This window comes from Podarcis vaucheri (genome assembly GCF_965113315.1).
Source record: "Podarcis vaucheri genome assembly, chromosome: 2".
In the NCBI taxonomy this organism is placed as follows: Eukaryota; Metazoa; Chordata; class Lepidosauria; order Squamata; family Lacertidae; genus Podarcis; species Podarcis vaucheri.
The window spans coordinates 69,680,622-69,706,771 of record NC_138760.1 but is presented as its reverse complement, the minus strand read 5'-3'; the positions used below and the strand labels follow the sequence as shown (position 1 = coordinate 69,706,771).

General features: G+C 42.1%; 1 protein-coding gene across 7 annotated transcripts in view; it reads right to left on the bottom strand.

Moving 5' to 3' along the window:
• The window catches only part of GRIA1 (glutamate ionotropic receptor AMPA type subunit 1), a 195,021-nt gene that overhangs the window by 6,071 nt on the left and 162,800 nt on the right, over window positions 1–26,150 (bottom strand). For 3 of the 7 annotated variants that reach the window (XM_082211757.1, XM_082211759.1, XM_082211760.1), the window contains exons 12-14: window positions 18,279–18,477; window positions 17,032–17,279; window positions 10,875–10,989 (exon numbers count right to left, since the gene is read on the bottom strand). In XM_082211757.1, the coding sequence (XP_082067883.1) occupies window positions 10,875–10,989; window positions 17,032–17,279; window positions 18,279–18,477 (562 nt within the window). Of the gene's footprint in view, window positions 1–10,050; window positions 10,170–10,864; window positions 10,990–17,031; window positions 17,280–18,278; window positions 18,478–26,150 lie in introns of those variants that run through there. The other 4 variants (XR_014216603.1, XM_082211762.1, XM_082211758.1 and 1 more) reach the window with 4 other exon arrangements.

Genomic DNA, 26,150 nt, shown 5'->3' with positions numbered 1-26,150 from the left:
CACACAGAAGACATTTCAACTTCCCTTCTTTGCATCTGAATATTCTTCCCCCACTGAACACACAAAGTTGATTAAACACTTCAGTGGCTTTGCAACTCTTTGGGAAAGGTGTGGACTAGATGTATTGAATCATCCTTAAATACTTATGTGCCCTCAAATGCCTAGGGACTTTCAATTATTGATATAAAAAATGTTATCTACTGTGAGCTGACATTTTGCTAGTCTCCAATCTTTTCCTCTCCTAAAATAACTCACTCTCTTGGAAATGCCTATTCCTTTTCTTCTTTGATTGTTTCCCCCGCAACTTCTGTTGCTGAGCAACAAATCAAAATCACTTGCTTTATTCTCCTCTGACATGGCCCTCCCCCTTTGTGCAATATCCAGGTTGCAGTGACACTGAAAAGGTGCTCGCCGTAGACATGCATTTGATTTCTATTCAAAAAAGCAGTTATTATGTGCCTATGTTCAGTTGATGCATTAAAAAAAATTATTGATAAAGGAGGGCTATTAGTCACCTATTGATCATCTTTAGTGTTTGATGTCGATTGCAAACTTATTTTAAAAACACCCAGTAATTAATCTGCCCCTGCTAAATATACAGGTATAATTCTTCCCTATTTTACAAAAGTAGAAGCTGATCTGTAATATCGGTATTAGCATTAGCAGCACAGCAAACACTGGTGTCTAATGTGAGGACTATTCTATACATCTGATTCAGTCTGAGTTTTAGTTAGTTAGCTAGTTTCACACCTAGTTAACAATATGCAGACCACAGATATCAGATGGTTTGCTGGGATTTACCTGAGGTAAATAGTGCTTGAATAGGCTGTTCAAGTCAGAGGTAGATTTCTACAAGGGATTATTGAGTCATAAAAGTTTAACATAGAACAGTGTTGTTTATGTGTGTAATTCAGTCAGTTCCTGAATTTTCAGCAATATGGTTCCAAGACCATATTACACCTTTCAAATAAAAAAGGGACTTTGTCATGGCTGTCATAAATATCAGGTTCATGTCATTAATGCAGCCGGCAAATGTAAATGTAAGATAAAACCAGACAAATATTATAAAGTTTGATAAAAGTCGACACACATCCTCTGCGCTGAAACCAAATGATTCAGAATGTAGCAAATATGTGTCGAAATGTCCGCCATATTCTAAAATGTTTGTCTGCTTTCATTAACTGATAGTGGTCTTGACAAGTAGGAATATATATATATATTTAAAATGTTTAATCTTGCTCCTCTTTTCCAGTTCAGCAGCGGGGATGCTTGCCTTACTTTTACTTGCTCACCTACTCAGCTCTCTCTCAATAAAACACAGCTAGTTCAAAGTGTTCAAAGTGTATGTTTCAAATGCTAAAGCCTATGGATTGAATCACAAATCTGTGATCTTTAGAGACAGCCAATTCTTCTTTTGCAGGGGATACTGGGAACATATGCTGTGCTTTCTGAGACTCAACGGATAAAAGCTTGGCAACTTTATGATGCAACTTTTCGTGGTTCTTTCAAAAGGAAGGTGGAAATGCAACACCCTTGTCAGATTCGTGTTTTATTTATCATTTTCGATTTTGGTGTGAGTTTTTAGTATAACCAGTTATAATGTATTCATCTATAGGCAGTCAAACTTCTAGTTCCCTCACACAGCCTCTTTGTAGCTTCATAATAACCCCAAAGCTATATGACCTATAAATTCAAATTATAGTGTTGCTTTCTGACAATGGAGCTTACCATGCAGATACCTTTGGCATGGAGTATTTGTTCTCCCCTCTCTTCTTTATGCACTGAAATGTGAATGCTAGTAGACTACGCTCCTTTATTATATTGGCTTACTCAGTCCTTCAGAACCCTAAAATTCTGAGGTGGAAATTAGAATCTCTGCTCCAGAAATAAGCTCAGTGCACACTCAACTCTTCTCTAGCCTTTCCCATGCCGATGAACCATTAATCCAGATTCATCTTTCATGCATTTTCTAATTGTAAACATTCCAGCCTTTTCGAATTATCTATTTTATTACGATTCTGGTGCTCAAAAACCCATCGCACTAGTTGCCCATCTGCAGAAAGAGGATATTTGACAGCCGGTCTCCACTTTGAAGATCTGATCATGTTCTTTTCACATTCAGAAGCATAAATATTAGCTCATGCTTTTTGTTTGTCCCTCCCCTTTCCTCTCACTCACACAAAATGAGAGGGGAAATGGATATTGAGTGAGAGATATATGTTCAGGGTGTGCTGTGTGTGCAAGTTGGGGTTCAAATTTCCTTCTTTCAGATTTCCAGAGATCTCCTGATAGAAACTTATTCACACATCAGTGCTTTGATTCTTAATGAGCTGCCAATGGGGGCATGTAATTGTAATGGAAATACACCCAAGCTTGAATTACCACACAAGTACAATCAACAGCAGTGCCATTTATACATCTGCTCAATGTCTATAGGCTGCATGGCACAACTGGGACTCAGAGCCGTTTTCCTAATTTTCCTTCTTGCTACTACAGTCGAGACAGGCCAGGGTGTGTGGAATGGCATGAAAAATATGGGTTATGAGGCCGAATGAAGCTTGGCTGGAGAGAGGGAGAGAGAGGGAGTGTGTGCACTTGTCAAAAATCCAGTTGTCACAATGTAGATTTAGGCTTGAAACTGCTCCACAGGCATCTTGCCACTTCTTAGCTCTCAGGTTTTCTTTGCTAGAAGGATGGCGTTTCTAATTGCAAAGAGGTTCTCCGGAGAGTGACTATTGTCTTGCAATCACATAGTTCCTTCCCAGCTGGATGTTGGCACCAGGGTCATTGCCACACACCGCAAAGGCAAGAAAACAATTCCAGCTTGCCATGGCTTGCCTTGGCTTCTTGGCTCCAAAAGACCATGCCTGCTGCTTTTTCTTACAGTCTCCTGACTTAATAGCACTAGTAATAATAGAACATGAAGAGAATGGGGGTGGGGGGGAGGGAAAGGCACCAATCCCTGCACTAACTGCCTGAGAGAATCAAACTCTTTCCCTCAGCTGCAGAGCCTTGCTGTTTGGGCTTTGTGACAGATGCTCTCCCAAGGAGTTTGCCCATCATGCAGCCGGCTTATTAGTGGGAGTGTAAATGTCACAGCGTGTCTCCTGCAGAGGGAGAGTTACATTTGAGGGAAGAGAAGGAGGGAAGAGGAAGATTGGCAGGTGAAAAGCAAGCAAAAAAGCCCATCTTTCAGAAATGTTCCTGGCCTCGTTGCCATGGTGACAAGGCACCTTCCCGGTCTGCTTCTTTTTAACTGGTGGCAGTTTATCCCTCATCCCGTTTCTTGCCATTTTATTCTGCGCTGACAGGAAGAAAAGAAAACTCTTTAAGGACCAAGTTCCCTGACTCCCTTCTCACCTTAAGGGGATTGACAGAAAGCACCTTTGCACCACTTAGAAGGAGGTAGAGGAGTTTGATGTTGGTCTCTGGAGCACAAATGAGTATGTCAGGCCAATATAAAGCATCCTGCATCCACCTCAAGAGCAACGCCATTTGACATGGTCATTTAGGGACTTCATATTTGTAATTTACAGAGGTGCCTTGCAACTTTTGTTTCGTGAACAGCCAATTCTCTTTTCTAATGTGGGAATATATTCCTCAGAACTCCAGATTCTGGAAATTCAGTCTTATACAACATGTGTATGCAACTGCACAAGATATATAAGGGAAGTAAAACATGTGACAGTGCAACACTATACTTGTCTGCTCAGAAGTATGCCCCATTTTACAGGACTTATTCTCAGATAAAGTGTGTTTAGGATTGCAGTCTTAGCTGCTGAAGTGTGAGGTGCTTATTAGTATTCATGAGTGGTGTGAAAGAAAAGAAAACTGAGAAATTTGGAAAGCAGTAACAACGAAAACTAGATTTTATTTATTTATTTATTTAAGGAAACTTCCTGGTATGCAGAGAACTATGTAATATTTAACATTGTGGTAATATTAATCTTTACCCTGTAAAATAAACAAATGAGTCTTACAGCTCAAAGTAAGGGACCTTCAGCTCAGAGAAAATCCATCCATGGCCATGTAAGAACTTGTGGGCTAGTATAGTTCATTTGTTAGGCCTCTGGCACTTCTGAAGCCCAGTCCTTTGAAAGGCAAACCACTGACTGTGACATAAAGCCTTTTAAAGCTCTATTCTGGGAAGATTTTCCCTCATTTCCTAATAGCTATGAAGTCAGTGTTGTGTTCAGAAGGACATGACCTGGCAAAGACTTGTGTTTGTAATTACATGTTTTTAACTTCCAGTTTATGCTTGAGGTTCTGACAGGTTATTGTGCAAAGGGAATGCTTTGTCTGAGGGGCAACACTGTGGAAAGTTTATGCATAATACTGAAACTAGGAACTTAAGCTGGACTTTAATGGGACTACGGCTGCAAACCTATGCATGCTTACTTGGGAGTAGGCCTCACTGAAGACAACTAAAAAATATATAAAATTCTGCATGTTCATCTTCATCCCTAATCTTTGGACTTGATTAAGAGTCTGTGGTTGGAGTCTGTGGTCCTTGATGCAGTCCCTCATACTTAAATCAAGGGAACAGAAATGTAGATCTTGCCACTCACTCTGTTATTATTAGACCAAGCTACGTGACAGATATATTTATTAACAGTCTGTTTTGCTTATATAATTTAAGTTGGAGAAAAGCATTTCCTTCTATTCTGAGCTTCTAGTTAATGCACATGTTACTTTAAACCACATGAGGACACTGTTTGTCTAGTAAACTTGTTTGTAGCATCTTTGTCTGTTAACTCCCACCCCTGAAAACTCTCCCAACTTGTTGAGACAAGATGTCTGCTATTCTCTCTCTCTCTCTCTCTCTCTCTCTCTCTCTCTCTCCAACCAAGATAAATCTGCTCCTGCATGAATAAAGCCTTTGAACTCCAGAAATTGTAAGTGGTCATTTCAATCTAAATCACCAAAGCTGCAAACTCTCATAACACATGTAAGCAATAAAATGACCAGATGATTAATTTGTTGCTAGGACTGAGTGAAGAAAATGTGGTTGTCTTACTGAGACAACACAAACTTCCTACTGCCACTTCTGAGGGTCTGTGAAGTGCTGAGGCCACCACTGCACCTGCATTCCAGCCACTCATGGTGGCAGTAGCAGGTGTGGGCAGGCAGAATGGACCTTATATGTGCACTAGTTTCAGGCTGATACAGTCATTGGGCCCACATCAAGCCTGATGTTCAGATGTTCACCAGCACTGGCTGTGAGAGTAGCTTATGATCCAGTGCATGTCAGCTCAGAATTGCAGTGTCCTTGGAACACCCAATTTCCGGGCCTCCCTCAGGGCTCTGCTGCTTGGGGTATCACTGGCAGCTCTTTTGCCTGCCCATTTGAGTGGTGGAAGTGGGAGGTCTTGGCTAGTGGAGTGATGCTTGAGTCCTTTTGCCATTGGTGGGTGGGAGAAAGCTGGATAAGACATCAGAAGCAAGTGGAGGTAAGCTCTGCTCAATGCAAACTCCCCATAGCCCAGTGTGAGATGGGTTTGGCTCATAATCTCTTTAGGTAGAAGGGAATATATGGATTGAACAGATTAGATTCTTAAAAAATGGAAAAGTCAGGTAGGTGTTTTGTTTAAAAATTCAGCTCATTAAAAAAACACATATAAGCTGAAATGTAAAAAAAAAAAAAAGTTTCTAAACACATTTGCCATTTGCCTACATATATATTGCACAACAGTTGCACCTTTTGGTCTTCCTATACCTAATTCTACACAAGATTTAGCACCTGAAAAATCCATGTTATCTTTTGAAATTGGGACTTTTATGTAAAATATGACAGTTGTGAAAGGGATGACAGTCTACAAGGCCCTCATTAGAGAAAATTAAGTGCAAGAAGAGATTGTGTATGAATTGTAACGTGATTGTGTCTGTGGTTAAGCCATGTATTGCAGTTCCAGTTTGTGCCTGTGGGTATGTATTCCCATATATGTATGCAAGTAAGTAAGTAAGTAAGTAAGTAAGTAAATAACTAACAATGGGGATGAGCACCATGATTTGCATCATGTGACTCTCCTGGTAAGCACCTTATACATTAATCAGCTCACATTTTCTGTTTCCCCACTGATGTGCACATACAGCTTCTTGTATTGCTCAGCTTACCCATGTGCAACAGCATTCAGTACTGACCTACGTAAATGAAGGATGGATGGGTTCATTCTGCTTGCAGGTAGCAGAATCCAGTAAAGGTTGGGGAAGATGCAGCAGCTGTTTTATGCATGCAGATTCCCTACTCCACTGGTAAGCCGGTATCTGTGTCAAGTTCTCTGAACTGCTACATAGCCACATGTGTGAGGCTGTTAGAATGCAGCGGACCCACCTGGCACATAGTGAGTTGCATTGAGGATCCACTTGGGGAGCATTAGATGGCAACGTAGCATAGGTGTCAACTCCCTGGGGCCTGGGTGCCCAAGCACCCACAAAATTCCCTGTGAAGGCACCCACAAATTTCAGTACCAGGGCCATGCACGCTGCATGGCACTAACAGCCCCGGGCTCCCACAGTCGCAGGGCCAAGTTGGCACTCCTGCCATGTAGGTACTCTAGTCAGTGGCTGGATTCTGTAAAGAGTTCACAATAAGTGCTATCGGCCTTCAGAACTTGCCATATGTATGTATGTATGTATGTATGTATGTATGTATGTATGTATTTTTAAGGAGAAGACAACGGTCAACATTTGATGTGTACCTCCATTTTTATTTTGATCTAATTTTGCTGTGTATTAATTCTTCTTAACCTTCCTTTCTTCAGAGTTTCCTATTCACATGGTTCTGAGCTACAAAATTTCCAGTGCTAGCTTTTCTTTTCTTCCCCCCTCCCCTTTCCCTCTCTCTCTTTCTTTCTTTCTTTCTTTCTTTCTTTCTTTCTTTCTTTCCCTTTCATTTATTCATACATTTTCTCAGCAATCCCGGCATGCAGAATTAATAGATTTTACACACGGAGGGTCAAGAAGCTCTCACAAACCTCATGAATAGCCACGGTGATGTTTACATGCAATTCACACGTTTGGCTTCTCATCTCTATAAGAACATGCAGTTAATGTGATCCACACTGACGTCGTAGGATTCACGTAAACCCCTGTGCCCCTTTCTGCTCTGCTCTCTCATTCTAGTGTGTGGAAGGCGACAGGAAAAGAGATACAGTATTGTAGTGGTTCTGAGTTCTGCTGCCGCTGCTTGTTTTAAATGGGATCAGTGCCACAAGGATTTTTGTTTGGAACACAGTAGCTATGGGGTTTTTCCAGCACTGATAAAGGTGGCCTATTAGCAAAGGCACCGAAAAAGCCCCTGAAAGCACATAGCTAAGTAGTTACCGTACTCTTCATATGAATGGTAATTCCTGAGCTTTTTGTAACATTGTAGGAGATGAAAAAATGTCTGAATTTAACAGGAGATTCTGCCCAGGGCATCTAAAACCCAGTACGAGGGGGGCTATTAATGTAAAAGTAATATTTTGCAGAGAAGAACAGAATTTGATTCTTCTGTCAACATTTTGCATGCTCATGATACTGTAAACAATTTACAGACCAATAGAGCAGGGACAGGCAATCAAAACTACTGGAAGGAAAAAGCATAACTTTCTTCTTATCCCCTCTTCCTCAAAATCTTAGAAAGGGAAGCAGTTTTATCATTGGTTAAAGAGATAAATGTTTTGCGAAATACGGAATTTCAGGTTTTTGAAAAAGTTTTAAGGACAAGAGTGCCTACCAGAGGTCCTTCAGATATTGCCAGACTGCAGCTTCCATCATCCCTGACCATTGGGCCATGCTGGCTGGGGCTGATGACAGTTGGGAGTTCAATAACACCTGGAGGTTAGGCAGCCGGCTGTAGTGTTTGCAACCATATATTTGGTGAGCACAGTAATCAAAAGAGACTTGGCACTTAATCAGCTAGAACCATCATCAAGAGAAAAGAGGAACATTGGCAAGTGCTATGAATCTATTGGCACATCCTCCAACACTGTGGGGAAAGGGCATTGGTTTGATACCCTGAATGGCTGCCTCAGTGTCACTCCCCACAGAACACTGTTATCTGTAGTTTTATGCAGTTGGAGTGGCTTGCAAGAGTATCCCGTATGGAGGTATAACGTCCTTGAATGAAGGACAAATCCAATCTTACCAGGCAGCTGGTCTGGATTTTGGAGAGAATTCAGTATCTAAACACAGTGGAGTCCATCTCTTCCTCTGGTGTCAATAAAAGGGCTAGTTTTTCAAGTGTGATTCACCTAATAAGTCTTCCCTGTATTATCTGTCTGCTCACTGAATTCATCATTCTGCTTTACGTCAAATTTCCTGAGTCATACCCATGGTAGTATTTTCTGTTGACTCTTCACTGATGTCTCCTCCAATTTTATACTTTCTTTTCTATTATCTCTCTCTTGCTCTCTTTTTCACAAGCACACACAGTAATGGAATCAGTGTGATTTCATCAGTGTGAGAATGTGAATGTGTTATAACAGAAAATCCTCATGGATTTTGCAGGAAATACCCATCAATAGGTGGATCATTCCTGTGAGATCCACTCAGATGATCCACTTCAATGTGGTCTTTTCTAAGTGGACATGTATAGGATTATGCTGTAAGGAAAACACTGTAAAGCATTTTCATGGGAAAAGGACTGATCATGACGACATTCCAAATGGGCTCTGTTGTTTCCCCCTAGTTCTTGCAAAAGCCCCTTAATTTCTTTTCCTTGGGCAGTTCACCATACTTCCTTCACCATACCTCCAAACCTGGAGTATAACTACTGCCTGGTCTCTTTCAACTGCTCTACTAAAGTTTTGAAATTGCCCACAGCACAGATAAGGGCACAGATAAATTGCCTTTAACAAACTTCCTTCAAATCAAATGGCTTTATTATGTTCTGAGTCTTTCTGACCTTTCTGCCGTGTCCACCCTCTGTTCTTTGATTTCTTCTATTTCTTTACATTCCATGGTGTTATCCACAAATGTTTTTTTTGTGTGTACATTCAAAATCTGTCAACAGGAGCTTTTTCTTTCTTCACTTCCTTTCTTGTTGCTAGTCATCTTCTGTGCCTATTGCCAATGGAAATGTTCATCATGTCTAGGAAGTAGAGTGACTTCCAATAGTACAGTGGTACCTCTGGTTACGAACTTAATGTGTTCTGGAGGTCCGTTCTTAACCTAAAATCGTTCTTAACCTGAGGTACTACTTTAGCTAATGGGGCCTCTTGCTGCCACACCAATGCCGGCATGCAATTTCTGTTCTCATCCTGAGGTAAAGTTCTTTACCCGAGGTACTACTTCTGGGTTAGCGGAGTCTGTAACCCGAGATGTTTGTAACCCGAGGTACCACTGTACTTGAATACTGTTGCCAGCATATTATCTTGATCCTTCCACCAGAGGTCATTCCACCTGGTTAGCTTTAATGTACCTTGTTCCCTTTTCCTTTCTGTGTTCTTTTTTGCCCTTTTGTTGCATCTATTAGATTGCAAAGAACTGTGTGAGATATGTATGTGCGTACACACACACACACACACACACACACACACACACACAGAGATAGCTTTGTTTCAAAATGTTTACTGAAGTGTACTCCTAAGGTCATAATTTTGTTTTACTATGGATTTGTATATATTTGTCGGGGGTTTTTTTGGAGTGCTAGAAATGCTAAAATAAAATAATGCAATATTGGATTTTAAGCAAAATGTAATCATTATATACTACAGCTATCATAATGTTGATGATTACTAATGCCTCTCTGACAGTCCTGATATTATGTTTTTGGGCTTCCTAATACCCTAATACCTACAGGTGTCCTAGTGGATGTCATTTCTTTTTTTCAATTCTAGCATGGCATTCTACTATTTTGCTGTTTCTATAATTGTGTGCATGCCAATATGATATTGCCATTCACATGAAGAGTAACTGTGACTTTGGAGCGGGAAGGGAGGAGGCCAATACACTTCACGCCAAGTTCCAAACGTTTGTACTTCTAGGGCCAAGAGAGTTTTTGGTAACACACTTATTTTATCTTTTTCTTAATAAAAAATGGGTATGCATGACCTCTTCAGGGGTAACTGACCTTACTTCCGGAGTCTTTGCTTCCACACTCCCCTTTATCGTACCACCATTTGCTTTTCAGCTTGTCTAAGACGCCTTGCTCACTGAGTTTCAAAACCGCTAGGTTTACGGGACCTCTTCAAACCAGGGGGGGAAATAACATAAATAACATTACCAATGTTATTTTATGTTATTCAGCACAGACAGTTCATTCACAGCATTCATTGTACAAGTTATATACATTTACAAAGTGATACGATTGAATACTCCATCTGGCCGCCCCGCCCGCCCCCTCCAGCATTCCATCCATCCCCGCCACTCCCAGCACATTGGCGCCCTTCTTTCCTCCAGCATAGCAAGATGAGTATTACTATATCACTTTGAGTAACCAGCAACCTCAGCCACCTGCCATAGATACTTGCAATGGCCTTGCTAATGCCGGTGGCCGCGGACCATTCCCATCCGCAAGGGGCAACCAGCCAGTAGCAGAGCCCTGCACAGTATCTCAGTCTCCTATCCATGGTCATGCTTGAGAGATCCTGCAGAAACTTTGAAGGGTGGGAGCGGAGGTGGGGAAAGGTGGGGTGTTGTCTCGCAGAGGTTTTAGTGCAATGAACAGGAGTTCTTTTCATGGCCATGCAGGCACCCCATCTAGATCCGTGGTTTCCTTTCCCATGAGCTTTGTTTATGAAGCAAAGAGTGCATGTTCTCACCCAGCAAGAGGCCTGCCCAATAGTCTTTGCTCTCCCCAGGTATTTGAATGCAAAGGTGTGTTGGCAGTGTGGTTGCTGGTTACTATCCATGCCGTTTATACCCACTAGGTTGTTCTTACTGAGGCTGACCTTGGAGTCACCTCCCCCGCTGCCGCACTCGCCCTTGTCGTACCACCATTTGTTTTTCAATTTGTCCAAAAGCCCCTGCTCGTTCAGTTTTAACACTGCCAGGTTTACTGGGTTTCTTTAAAATGAATAGATAACACTCGATGAGTAACAGGCGGAGAACACTCGGAAAGTTCATGTGACAACAAGGGATCGGTGAACCAGCACCCGTCAGTCTGTTCTCGTATTCTCCCCCAACTGGGTTTTTGTCTCCCTTGCAATTAGAAAAGAAAAGGGGGCCGGGGTCATAGCATTCTCTGCGATTGGGAATTTTTGCAGTGCAGAAAGTTGCTATAGAGAACAGAATTGCAAAGTTTGCTTTGCTTTAAGGCCCATCTGCTCACACGGGATGCCCATCTTCTACAGCACCTGAATTGATGCAATAGGCAATTTTATTTCCAAGCATTGGCATAGGGTTGCCTTTGGAAAGATTTAAGTACAAGAGTGGTAGAAGTGTCATTTTGTCTAGTTGCAGCTGCGGCTCAACAATTTGGCCTTTTGCAAACAATAAAAATAAAAAAGAAATGAGATACGTAGATAATAATTTGGAAATGGGGGTGGGGAGTCTGGCTCGCCTATTCCTCCTGAGTGATCCTCATGTCACAAAAGACATATAAAAACCGTCAGTAATAAATCTCTTGTTAAGCAACAGAAAAAGGGGAAAAATAAACATTTAATCAATTTAAGAAGCGTAACATGTTCACATCAACACACAACTGAGAAAGAACACTTCAGACATTTCACATGACATAGAAAAACAGAAAAAGGAAGAGATCCTCATCAGATTTAAATGTTTGGAATGTCATTGAAGTCAATGGGACAGATCCTATATAGGTATGCTATGTTAAATATGCTCTAAAGAAGACACTGTTTCACAGACTCTTTTGTGACGGACAGTTTATTTTCCCATCATTGTTCAGAGTTATAGCAGCAGTGCTGTCGATTAAATGGGGTTGCATAACTGGACACATCAAACTGCAGGAGTGGGATGGAAGAGGATGGTGATGGAAGGGAAGTTAGGAAGGGTGACAGTTGTACAGTGCCATCTCTTTATTTTCCATGTGCATTGGTGCTACAATTCCTTTCAATTGTGCTGGTGAGTCTTAAAATGCAATTCTCTTCTGCTCCCTGTATTCAGTTATGCCCGGGCACAGTTTGCTTGATGAGCGGTCCCATTTTTTAAAAGCCACCAATAGCACCCCATGAGGATTCCATGGAAAATATGATAAAACTGCCTAGGCACCCCAGTGGCAGGATGGATATATGGGGTCCGGAGCTATTGCTTGCAGTGTCAAATTATTTTGATCTATTGCATCTGGCCTGTCTCCTTTAACCTTTCCTGAAAGACAGGAATCTGCTCAGTCATCCGTGCATCTGCGTCAGCAGTGACGTGGTTAGAGCAAATCCCAACTCAGCCATGATGTTCACTGGGTGACCTTGGGTCAGCCACTCTCAGAGTAATCTACTTCATAGGGTTGTTGTGAGCATAACCATATATGTTGTCTTGAACTGCTTGTAGGCTATACCTGTAATTTTTTAAAAATGGCAACCTAAATGATTGATAAATGCAGCACATTTCATGTGCAAAACTTCCTGAAGGGTTTGGAAACTACACCTAGTGTAGATTTTTTGACAGTGAAATCATGAGACTTCTTTTAAGCCATGCTGCCTAGCTCTTGATTTAAAGGCAACATTCCAGCATATCTTGGGAAGTATATTTTGTTATCTGTGAAATTAGCTGTGGAGGCCTTCCTTCAGATTCTATTATTCTGTAGTGTGAAATTGTGCCCGTACCAAAGCCAGACATTCTATATCAGGCATAGGCAAACTCGGCCCTCCAGATGTTTTGAGGCTACAATTCCCATCATCCCTGACCACTGGTCCTGTTAGCTAGGGATCATGGGAGTTGTAGGCCAAAAACGTCTGGAGGGCCGAGTTTGCCTATGCCTGTTCTATATAATGGTCCTTTCCCCCTCCCCACCTCCTATGGAAACGTAACGGCGCTTTTTTATTTCAGCACTTCCTAATGCTGATCTGCTGTCAGTTGTTATGTTTTTAGATAACAGTGTTAGAGGGATTTGTTGGGGTTTTAAAATGTTTAGTGTTTGAGGCTGGAAGTAGTCTTGATTTTATATTATAGAAAATAAGGCATATAATGTTCTAGATATGCAAAAAGAATCAAACCATAATAAAGTTCTAACAGCTCAAACAACACAATAATCTGCATAGGTTCCTTCAGCAAGTGCTGTTTTATTTGGGGTCCTAGGATAATCAACAATTTTAATTGGTGCAGTTAGACCAGCCTTCCCTAATCTGGCGATGCCCAAGTATTGTTGGACTCCGGCTCCCATGAACCCCAGCCAGCACAGTCAATGGTGGGGTTGATGGAAGTTGTAAAGCCTCTGAGAAAGAAGGTAGATACTGCTGCCTTACCCAGCACTTCTCATATTGGATAGCTTTAGAATACTCAGGAGTCAAAAGTTTGGTGTCTCAGTTGCAGAAAAAGTATACTTTTCTGTGCATTATGCAATTTACATTTGGGGTGTAATTTTGTGTCAGGTAGTCTCTCTCTCCCATCTCACTCCCTGCTGTTTGAACTCCACTGCCTCTATAGAAACAGTGCATATTTATATCAATGTGTGTGTGTGGGGGGGGAGACTGCACACCTGAGGCTGATCAAATGATCCATTGCAAGGGGCTCCCATTTCCTCTTGTGGGTTAGTCGCATTGCACGGAGTGGAAAGAAATGAAGCAGTAGTGGCATGTGTGGTGCAGCAGAGCTGCACAGATGCCCTTTGAACACTGGCTTCTCTGCTGGAATGGCTGTGGTGTTAGGGTTGTGCGCTTGCAGTGGCAGGACTGCTGCCACCACCAGTCTGGCGTTCCCACCTGTACAAAGAGTACTGCTATTGGGGGCGGGTGGTGGTGGTGGAAGGAAGAACTGGAATTGCTGGGACTGTACTGTGCTGCTGAAAGAAATGAACAAAGATTCTGTGTGGTGTTTTACTGGGACCCTTGCATGTATTACATGTTGTACTTCTGAGTCACATTTGACACATCACATGTTGGGCACTGAGCGTGTATTTAAGCTCAAGCAGCGATGATGCAACACAGATGATTATATCTGTATTCTAAAGTGGAACACAGCCTCATTTGTACAGTCATTGTTTAGCAATCTAAGAAGATGTAGAAATTGGTGAACTGAAATAATATTTTAATTCCTGCGTGGGTAATACGGCGTTATAAAGCCCAACGAACTCTTTGTTGTTCTTTAAGTACAGATCATTCTGCAGTACTCAGGTTGTTTGTTCCATGTTTTTCTCCCCTTAAGAGACTAAGTTTGAAGTAATTGGTTCTCCTCTGCAGCTCATACAGCATCTTTCAATATCTTACAGTCACAGAATCCTTGATGAAAAACAGAGTTGGCTGGCACATTTTCCTCTGAAGTGTGTTAGTTTTGTTGGATCTTTGACAAGGAACACTTTTATTCATTTAAATGATTTGGAATAATTGACATACAAGTTTATGGGCCTCTGGGGAGCTTTGCTTAAAGGTTACCACTTTGAGAAAGAAAGCCAATTACAGAATACACGCCTACCTCCCCTGATTCACTTCTCTTTCTAGTTTTGTGTGTGTGTGTGTGTGTGTGTGTGTGTGTGAGAGAGAGAGAGAGAGAGAGAGATCTATTTATCTATCTGAGAGAGAGTAAAAGTTTCTCCTCTTCTCATTTACATTCCCTGGATTACACACTTATTATGTGTCATTGGGTTCCCCCAATACGTTTTGCATGTTCAATGTTCATTTTTATTTAGTATTAATAGGTTAAAACACAGGCACAAATGCATACTTCCAAAAGTACTGCGAGCCATGAAGCAGTGGAAAAGACAAAGAGTAAAATTCTCATTCTATGGGATGATGTTGCATATTCATATAAAATGGCATGCTCAGTGCACCAAAATAAAAGCATGTGGGGAGGACCAGTGGAAAAAAATATGTAATTTCAAGAGGATCAATTTTACTAGTTCTGTGCTCTCAGACTCCATATTCAATTCTCTCCCCCCCACCCCATCCCTCTGCCCTCTCTGACCTCTGAGACACCTCTCCTCAGTGACTCCCTTTTCCAGCCAGATCCAGTCCCCTTTCCCTTCCACACTGATTTCCCTCCTATGCTCTCCATCACTCTGCTTTCTCTCCTGCTGTTCACATGCTAACCTTTCAGCTCTGGAAAGTGCCTTTTGGTAGCTGCTGTGGAGCAGTGGAATTTGCTGTTTCTAGAAATGCCAAACTGTGCCAGCCTCCTCTACTTTTCTCTGTCTATTTATTTATTTAAGCAACTTATATAACATTTAATTACAGTTGTCCCTAAGCAGTGCACAAGTAACTCAGGTTGCTGTTGTTTTTAAAGGGAAACCTCCCCCCCCCACTAGTCAAAACTAAAAATTAAATTAAAATGTCCACAGTCGGCACCAGAAGTGCAATAGGAAGGGGCCTGTCTGATCTCAGCTGGAGAGGATCAAATGAGGAGGGGGAGAACTGTATATGGCATTTTGTTCTTCTTGGAGAAAAAGGTGTTGTATAAATGCAATAAATAAATAAATACGGTAATTGCTTAGTGTTTACTATTCTTAATGCCTGAATTGTGTTGCGGGACTGTTTTTATAGACATGTTGACGTTGTTTTGGGTGGTGGTAAATAGTGCCTAATGTTTTCCACACACAACTGATTCTGATCCCAATGACTTCAGTGACCAAATGTCTGTGGACTTTGATAGAAACAAGAATAGAGTCAATCACAGAACAGAATACATTCCCTGGACTGCTCTCCTGCAATAGTGCAGAGAGATGCTACAGGGTGACTGAAGAGCATATAATATTAGTTTAAACAGTTAAAATGACCACACACAACAAACATTATGGGAAGGGAAAGTGAGACCATATGTTCCAAAGAAGCACCATCAGACCAAATGGAAAACCAAAGTGTCCTCCCTTGGCTGTTTCTATTGAGCTGGGAAGTCATGTTAAGAATAACCATATTTGTCTCCCTCTCCTCTCCTCACCTTTCCTTTCCTCGTACAGAGGATATTTTGAAGAACAGGATAAATCAACCTTTACATTTTTCTGTTTTCATTTTTTTTCCAGAAGAAATGCTGCAGCTTTATCAATATGCACTAAAGATTTTGGCACAGCAGGATTCTTTTAAAATCTCAATTTAAAAAGGACAATAGCAATCTCCCTCAGCAAATGTTGTTCTCCTTTAAAACATAAGACTCACATCCAGACCCAAACCCTGCAGCTGCACACAATTCCTGCCTTGCCCTGGTATTGGAGTGTAGGTGAGAGAATCAAGTCATGTATGCCACGTCATCGATCGCTATAGAAATGAAGAGAATTGTGTGGATAATAACATGCTGCAAAGTGTTTCTGGTGCGTGGTTAATACACCGGCACATTATTGTGTGCGTGTTTCTCTTCAGCTTGTCACTTGTACTGTGTGGCTGTTGTGCATTCCATTTGTGTGTATGCTGCATGCATGTTGTCTAGTCATGCCTTCCTCTGCAACACTTTGGTCCAGTACCTTGTACCAACTAGGCCTTGGTTGCTAAGGGTAACCAGCTAAGCATAAGAACCTTTGAGCTGTTTTGTTGCCTAGCTAAAAGGAAAACACTTAGCTTTTCCATTTATTCGCCCTACACAGATTTGCATCTCTTTGTTCAGACATGCACACACTGAAACACTTTTACCGGTAGAATCCCCCTTTTTTAAAGTTTGAATCCAAACAAGGACTGTAATACATATTGCACAACTCTCATGCACCATAAAACAAGCAAGCTGCGTCAAAGTATTGCTTTGTTAATCAGTAGCCAGTATGCCACACAATGCCAGCTGTAAATACCCAGTTACAATCAATTAAAAGATAGGGAGTGAAGTCATTGCAAAAGGGGGGGAAAGCAGTCCTTGACAAACTGGCTTCACTGTTAAGCAGCAGTCCAGCAGTTCACATCTCCCACCCATGCCCTGAGTATCATTATCTGTATACTGTGGTAATTGAGTCTGGAGGCACATTTATGGATGCTTTGACTGCTTGGGCCGCAGTTAAAGGAGTAACACATTCAGTCTACCTACCTCAGTGGTGAACCTTTTGGCGTTGCAATGCCATAGCCTTTGGAATCCAAGTTACCTCCCACCTTCATGGTGTCACATGGCTTTCTCTGCTCAATGTACTCATTCATGGTAGACTCTAGCAGGTAGGCATACTTCCCTTTGGATCTCCTCACACGCTTCATCCCCTCTTCTGTTGTCGGCACGAAAACAGAGGGCTCAGCTGACTTCATGTACGTCCACATCTTCTCAAAAACCGCTATTTTAGATCTCTGTCCAGAATAGCATAAATCCACTGCTCTTAGCATGTGTTAATAGAGCAGAGATTCATACACCAAGGAAGACACACATTTTGCTGGGCTGCTTGCCCACACATTGCATAGGTAGGGAGAAGAAAGGACTCGGGGCTGGGGGCTGATTCATAGAGGTGAACGGCCTCCACACAATCCCTGCTAATAGGTGGTGAGTATGGGGCGAAACGTATTGCATGGATTGTTGGCGCTACGCAGCTAGGCCTCTGCTGTTATTTCTGTGATTGCAAGGGCACCTTTGAGGGAACAAGAACTAGGCTGAATGGAATGAAAGAGGGATTTGCAGCTAAAGATGCAAATACTCTGGCAAAATACTAGGAACTAGGCTAGGAACGCAACTCCTACAACTAGCACTGCACTGAGGCCATGGAGCAGTGGCAGAATACATGATATGTAGTGCAGAAGGTTCAAGGTTCAATCACTGGAATCGCCAGTAATTGTGAACTGGTATATCAGGGCTGGGAAAGACTTGTGAAAACCTGTTGTGGGTAGACAGTATTCCAATGGTGGGATTCAATATTATACAGCCTCATGTGATGAACAGTAGGAGCGATTGGAGTGTTGCATTTGCACTGCACTCCATAAATGGAGTGGGCTGGCTAAGGGAAGTGAGAAACAGGGGGCATTAGACCATTGAAAGGAAGTGCACTTTGGAGGAGGGGGCCTTGCTACATAAGCTCCCCTTGAGTGTAACACCAATGTATTTACATCGGGCAAATGGTCCCATTAAATTACAGAGCTAACCAAGTACTTATTATTCTCTAAACCTGAGCTGCAAGTCACAGGGTAATTACTTTTGATGCTGCTAAGTGTAATTACTCAGTAATCTGTGGAAGCGTGTAATTATGCCGTGCTTCTGGAGTATTTATGGTATCTGGCAGACCCCGCGTGTGCTGCATTTCCTGAGCTAGCACGAGACTCTTGCTTTTGTATAGTGAAGTCAGAACTAATTTCTCTTACCCTAAAGAATTCTTTAGTAGACCCAGCATCCAGAGTCCCATAAGCAATCTCTGTTTGCTTGGCCAAGTCTTCTGCACTCTCTATGGGAGACACCATCCTCTCTACTGTCAAGAACGCAGCTAGATTGGCGGTGTAAGAAGAGATGATGATCAAGGTGAAAAACCACCAGACCCCACCAACTATACGCCCAGACAGAGACCTGAAGGAAAAGGGAAAAAGAAAGAGTGAAGGTAAATTTAAAGGAGAGGAGTAGAAAATAATAAGAGTGCAACCCACAAAGCTCTGCTTTTGCACAATCATTAGTTTTTGTGCAATGTTTAGTTTAAAAGGGTATAAATGTGCATGCCTGAGGTTATATTAAAAGGTTCCAGTCACTAACACCTATCGTATCTTGTCAAATTTCACCCGTGAGGCCACCTTCCTATATAATGATCAGCATGTGGAGGCCCCTTGAGAGAACAACTGTTCAATGGCAGCTTACTATGTAAATAAACCACTTCCGTGTGTCTTGCCTCTACACAGATCCTAAAACATGTTACTTTCATAGATACATGAGAACAAATTACACGACAGTCTCCACACAAATGATCTTGGCTTGAACAATCAACAGCTGATGAAAGCAACAATAGATTTCAGGAACTTGCAACTAGCATGCCTTTCCCTAATGGTTTTATGTCCACTGAAGTTGGACTAGCATGTGAAGAATATCAGCATAACAATAGCAAAGGACCCAAACACTGGAATTACCAAGAAGAAAAGTTATGGGGTTGCCATCGATGGCAGAAGACATGAAAGGGAGGCCTCCTGTACCTTGAAGCTTGAATCATAGAGTTGGAAGGGACCATGAGGATCATCTAGTCCAACCCCTTGCAGTGCAGGAATCTTTCACCCAATGTGGGGGTCAAACCCACAACCCTGAGATTAAGAGTCTTATGCGCTACTGACTGAGCAAACCTTCTGTGGAGAGCCTTCTGAACCTGGGTCTCCATGTGTGCAAGAAGTTGCTTCTTTTTTTTAATAGCTGAGATTTGTTTAATAATAAGTTTCATTAATAATTTTCATTTTACCACTTTGATATAAAATCCAGAACTGTACTTAATCCTAGGGATGATGAAGCAGTAGTGGTTGAAAGGGCAAGTTAATTCACATCCATTGCATGGCACAGATAGGAGTTAAAGGGCTTAGCCCTGCACTGTGTAGGTGAATGGTAAAAGCACCCTCCCACGCCATTCCTGTGCTCAGCCCATTACGAAATTGCCAATAGCAGCTCTAGCTATAAAAAGGGAAATGTTGCGTTCACACAAGAAGCAACAGCAGTGACATTTCGTCGTCTGTGCCACTTGGTAGCTGGAGTGTCACAATCATGAAGGAACTAGCTGCCCACGTTCCTGAAAAGTTCCTGCGAACTGATATGTGCGACTTAACAGTTGGAAAAATCACACCCTGTTCTAGTTAATCCAGCTGGTAGGAAGTACACACTGTAGGAACCAGCAAGACCTAAGCATTGGGCTGGTTTATTTTGATCTGTTTATTTATTAAATTTCTATACTGCCCTTCATCCGAGGATCACAGGGTGGCTTGCGATACAAAACACAAAAATATATACCATAGTAACAAACAAAACAATACCCCACCCCCAGTTTAAAATGCTATAGATGGTTCAATTAGTCAACGGCCTGGGAGAAGAGGAACATTTTTGCCTGGCACCAAAAGATATGCAATGAAGGCACCCGGTGAGCCTCCTGGGTGGTCTAGTTCGAGGTGAATGCCAAGCACAAAATTTAAAGATGGCTTTGCCATTTGCATGACGGGCATAGCCAAGAAGTCAAGCTCTGGATCAGCCATGCATTTTGCCTTGTGCCTCTCACTCCATGCTTCAGGTGGGCTGTCCAACTTTTTTTTTAAGCACCACATTTGTGTTTATTCATTGACATGTCATCTGCCACCTCATCCTTGTTGTTTCTCTAATAAACCTTCCCACTATTAAAACGAAGAGTATCTGCTGCAGGGAGAGGTACCGTACGTTGCAGTGCTATCCTAGCTGTGTCTAATAACTCAATGTGTAAAATTGCTCATAATGCTAAGCCAAAAGCTATTAGTATGAAATACTGTGCATTCCACTTCTCTTCTGCTTTTGCACAAGTGGGTAAACAAACTATGAAGAATTTAGCTTGGTGTGGCATCCAAACCCAGGATTGCAGTTGGTTTCATGCTAACAAACATTGACTTATTGTTGGTTTCTGTAATGTTGTTTACAACCTTGGGACTAAAGCTGCTCCTAGCACAAGATAAGGCACAAGGCCTCTAGCCTGGCTAGTTAGCTGAGTTTATAGGTCTCTATGTGCATCAGTCTGTTAGAGCAAAAAAAGCTATGACCATGAGTTGAGACCTCTTAAGCAAAACCCTTCATGAGTCATTCGCACACATCTGATGCTAACTAATACAGTGGTGCCCCGCAAGACGAATGCCTCGCAAGACGAAAAACTCGCTAGACGAAAGGGTTTTGCGTTTTTTGAGCTGCTTCGCAAGACGAATTTCCCTATGGGCTTGCTTCGCAAGACGAAAACATCTTGCGTTTTTTGCAAGTTTGTTTCCTTTTTCTTAACACTGTTAATACAGTTGCGACTTGACTTCGAGGAGCAACTCATAGAACGCGGTGTGGTAGCCTTTTTTGAGGTTTTTGGTGATTTTTGAAGCTTTTCCAAAACTTTTCCGACACCGTGCTTCGCAAGACGAAAAATTCGCTAGACGAAAAAACTCACGGAACGAATTAATTTTGTCTTGCGAGGCACCACTGTAACTTAGTACACAATAGTTTATGGATGAGCATCACATGCAAATGTAGCCGATGAGATTTATTTCCAGGAAAGTGTGTGTACCGGACTGCAGCCCTAGGAATGCGAAGATTTCTAGCCATCCATAGCTGGCTTTTCCCCAGTTAAAAATCAACCATACTGCAGAGCTAGGTTTTCAGAGCTTGCTGCAGAAGAGGAAACCAATTCATTTTAACTGATCTCCACTATTTAAAAACGTTAAATCGGACTTGCTCCTTACACTATGCATTGTTTTTACATCATACTAAACTCTGCATTTAAATATTGCATCTAAACTCTGGTGCAGCTTCCAAACATGATGCAGTCACCTTCTTTATATCAGCTTGATTTGAAATCCTTTTAGACAAATGCAGCTGGTCAGCTTGAGAGAGAGAGAGAGAGTGCAAGGGAGAGGGAGAGATGGTGATGGAAATCAGAGAGAACACATGCCCAGTGGCAAATCCATCCTGAATAAATGTGAAACTTTTAGTTTTGTCTGAAACTGGGGAAATGGAAAAATGACTATCTCATCGCAAGTCCAGATGCTGCATTTGCTGTTGAATTCCTAGAAGAAAGACTCTAAGCGTCCAGGATTCACAGATACCAGTTGTCAAGGAATATGGTCAGAGCTTAAAAAGATATAATGATGGCAGACTAGCAAATATGTTGAGGAACTAAGAATAGAATAATGTGGTGCCAGCTGCTGGGTCTCTATAGATGTCACTTGGACAAGTCACTTAGCCCTCTACATTCCGAACCTGCAAACACCCTGCTAGCCCACAGGCCCGAGTTTTTCTAACTCATTTTGTGCCATTGTTGAGGGTCTCAATGACTTGCTCTCACTACTTCTCTACACCTTCTGTCACCTCAGCACTTGCCTCAAATGTCAAATGCTTTGAATACATGGATATATTATGCAAAGTTGCTAGGCAAGTAAATAAATAAAGTCAAACTTCATAAGTGTATCCATTAGATAGGATAGACAGATTGGCCTGCATAGTTCATATCAATAGATAAATCTGAACATTTCCACTGCTGCCCTCTTTGCTCCTTTCTTATCTCTTGGACCCAGGACCTCTAAAGTTCGCTGCCTGCCCACTTTCCCTCAGTCCTCACTGGCTTCCTCTTCTCCCCTCTTCTCCCCAGGCATCTGTCTCATCCACCACCTCTCCTTCATATACCTGCTTCTTATTCAGCTGCAGACTCTGTCCCTTAGATGGCCGTGTGTTCTAATTTACAGAGGAAAGTCCTCTGTTTGAAGTCTGCTTTAAAGATAAAGAACTCTAAGAAGAAAGAGCAGCATGGACCTTGAAGCTGCCTATCAAATGTTGGCAGACTGAGCAGGCACACAGGCCAACACCAGTCACTGTCTTCTCCCCCATGGTGAGATGCATTGTATTTCTATTTAAATCATAATAATTATTTCTAAATTTGCATCTCAACATAGTCACATTTTATGCAGGTTCTGTGTCCACTTTTTCGGTGAGGAATCAGGGGCTGTTCTATCTGCACCGCCCTTCTGCTTGCAGCTCAGTCTCTTGATTCCTCTCCTGTTTGATTTTCTATCTCTCTGCCTCCTTCCTGCTTCCCCTCCCATTTCCTGTCAATGGGAAGCACTTGTAGCAAGCGCAGAGGCACCAAACAAGAACAACTGGCTAGCGTTTAATACTATCATTTCTGCTGATGACGGCCACTTCAATCTGACAAGCTGCATTTGCATGCCAAATAATCATATTCATCTCCAGCTGCAAATTATACAGCTTTTCTCCTTTTTGAGAAGCCAAGATATTTTTATGACTTAAATTCCCACAGCTGCAGTTAACTAAATTCCAGCCTTTAGACCTTAGTCATGGTTTTCTTATTCTTAATCACTGAACACCCCGGGGGGGGGGGGACTGCCTGTCAGTTATATTGATGGCTCACGCTACCAGATTGTATATTGCTGTCATTACATAGGGGTGAGAGCAAGGGGGATGGGGAGCGCTGTGGACAGTTGGGCTTGGCTTGTTAATTTTGGTTTTGAATAGCTCAGTGATACATAATCAGATGCTGAACCATCATGTAAGCTATTTCCCACCACTAAGAGTTAAACAATCCTACATTAAATATATACAACGTTCAATGTCACATTCAATGAAAGGCATGCGTCGTGTGGAGATATATTGGAGCGGGTGGCTGGATGGTGGGCAGCAATGGAGGAGAAATGGAGGAGGCTGACCTTAACAGGTTGGGGGACAGGAAACCAGAACCCAAGGAGAACTCTGAACTGGGAGAGGGTCCCAGTGAATTGCATAGCTGTCAACGTTTCCCTTTTTTAAAGGGAAATTCCCTTATTCCGAATAGGATTCCTCGCAAGAAAAGGGAAAAGTTGACAGCTATGGTGAATTGGGAGGTGGGGAGATACGGATCCATGAGAAGGGTCTAATGGGCTTTCAGGAGAGTGGCCTGCCCACACAATATCTGACACCCCAAGTGCAACATCACCAGCCATTGAGGTGACTTTGCTGCCTTCCTTTGCCACCAAAGAGCCTCACCCCCTTTCTTGGGGGCACTTGGGACAAATCCAATAGTGAGCTGGCTCCATCAACTCCACCTTCACCTCCAGAGATGCAGTGGTGACAGTGCTACTGCAAACAAACCCTACATGTGCAGCGTCTACCCAGGAGTACCTATTTACTTGCCTAGCCTGAGGCAGGGGACATCAACTGTGCAAATAGCTGTGCCCACCCCACTCTTCAAAATGAGAGCACAGGGGGAGTGTCAAGGGTTGGATCAATGTCTTCAGCCTAGCCATGTGTCTTAGATCTCTGTCATGCCTTATCAGTTTGTAGCCTGTAGACCCATGGTGAGATGCTATATACTGACTTCATACATAAACGTGTTAAAACTTCCAACTATGGTGGTAGCTTGAGTTTTGAATCTGACAAGGGGAAAGAAGGTACACTCATGAAATACTAAACCATTATGTTGGAACCAACCTGTATTTTAGATATGTTGGGGGCAAGTTTAGTCTGAACCCTAGTGGTAACACTGAACACACGTTTCCCCCTTTCCTAATATTAATTTTTAAACAAACAAACAAACAAACAAACAAACAAACAAACAAGTTGCTCAGCAGATTCTGATTAGCTGGCCAACATTAGAATGTATGTTTGTATGCATGCCTGCACTGTACATCTACACACATAATCATCCTGGGTACTTTGCTGATATTTAATACATTTTCTTTTGAAGGCATCTTAATTGATGGAGGACCAGATGGATTTCCTCCGCTTGTGGTACACTAAGGCTTTGTGTGTGTTTTCCCCTGCATGCAGAAAAAAGTTTGATTTGCCCTGCATCAATAGCCTGAGGTCTGAATCTTTTTGCACAGGGTGATCCCACCACTCTTGAAACCTAAGGTTTACCTGCTTTGTAGAAGATGCAATGCTGTTTCCTTCTAAGCACTTTGTTCATTAGAGAATAATTATTATCTTCAGCTCAGCTTAGTACTGTACTCCCAAAGCACAGTGTCATAAATCTTGACATTTGGATTTGTGCACCTGCCCTTTAGATTTATTCTCTTTCATTGACATAGTGGGTGTTTGGAATAAGGAGGATCTTTTTTCATAGAATCAGATCTATGGAAGCAATAAGCGGAGGTGCAGTTGTGCAGAGGAAAGCTTTAATTAATGTTTGGATAACTCAATGTGTGTGTGGTGGTGGTGGTGGTGGGGAGAGCAAAGGACCTCTTCTGATGAAATCACCAGATGGTTCTTGCACATTATTAAATTTGCTATGTTAGGAAGCAGACATCTCTCATTGGGTTGCCCACCTTTTTCTTTTCTTTTTTTTACTGCTCCTGTGCCTTTAACAGCAACTTGATCTGCCAGCATTAACACATGGTGATTCATTTAAAGAAATAAGAAGAGTTATGTTGGATCAGTCCAGCATCCTGTTCTCATAGTGATTAGCTGGATGCCTATGGGAAGCCTGAATGCAGGATCTGAGTGAAACAGCACTTTCCCCTCTTACATTTCCCAGCAACTGATATTCAGCGGTCCAATGTCTCTATCCATCATGAATTTAATCCTCTTTGAAAGCTATCCAGGTTGGTGGCCATCACTAGTGGGATGTAGTTCCACTGCTTAATGCTCTGTGAAGCACTTTTCTTTTGTTTGTCCTGAACCCTCAAACCCTTCACTGGATGGCAATATTCTCTAGTATTATTGTCATACTATGAAAAACCTTCACCTGATCATTTTTATGGATCAAGCAGCTGTTAAAGGCATAAACACAGGTGATGCTGGTCAGTTGGCAACCCTGTCCTCATGCCTCTTCTTCAACTCTTTTTGGTTGAACTTAAGCAATGGGAATTAGGGATTTCATAACTTTTTGTATCTATGCAGACTAGTGAAAAAACGCAACAAGTAAAACTTTATCCATCAAAGCTAGGGAAGGTTTTTCCTGAAGAAAAAACAGTAGCAGTCATAATGAAAATAGAAAATATTATTATTATTATTAGTAGTAGTATTAAGAGTGCTGCTAACTGATGGGGAAATGACTTCTCTTGTGCTTGATCCGCAAAAATTTGCACTATGAGGGCAGGGCATCAGGCAGGTGACAGACTGGAAGATAAAAATGAGAAAGCGGCAAGCTAGCAGTAGCGAACATAATTCCACTTTATTTCCTCAGGCAATACAGTATATGGTTCTCTCATTAGCTCCTCCAGTGCTCCACCCCAAGCCTTAGGGCTCAGACCTTGTACCTGTTTCAACACCAAGGATGGATACCTATGACTAAGTGTGCACATAGGGCAGGATTCAGCTAATGAGCCCCGCTAGTGGCAGGTTGTGGAATGATTTCCGTTAGTGCAACTGGGCTTCCCCATCCGCGTGTGCATGGGAAGGAGAGGGGAAAACATTCCACTTGGCAAGCTGAAATGCTTGCACTGATGGAATGATTGCCATAGTGCTACACTGAATTGCTCCCGTAGTTATTTGGTAAACTGTTTGCATGCATTGATTTTTATTCTGAAGGTAAGAATTTTTACATTCTCGGATGAAGATTGCTCCTTGCA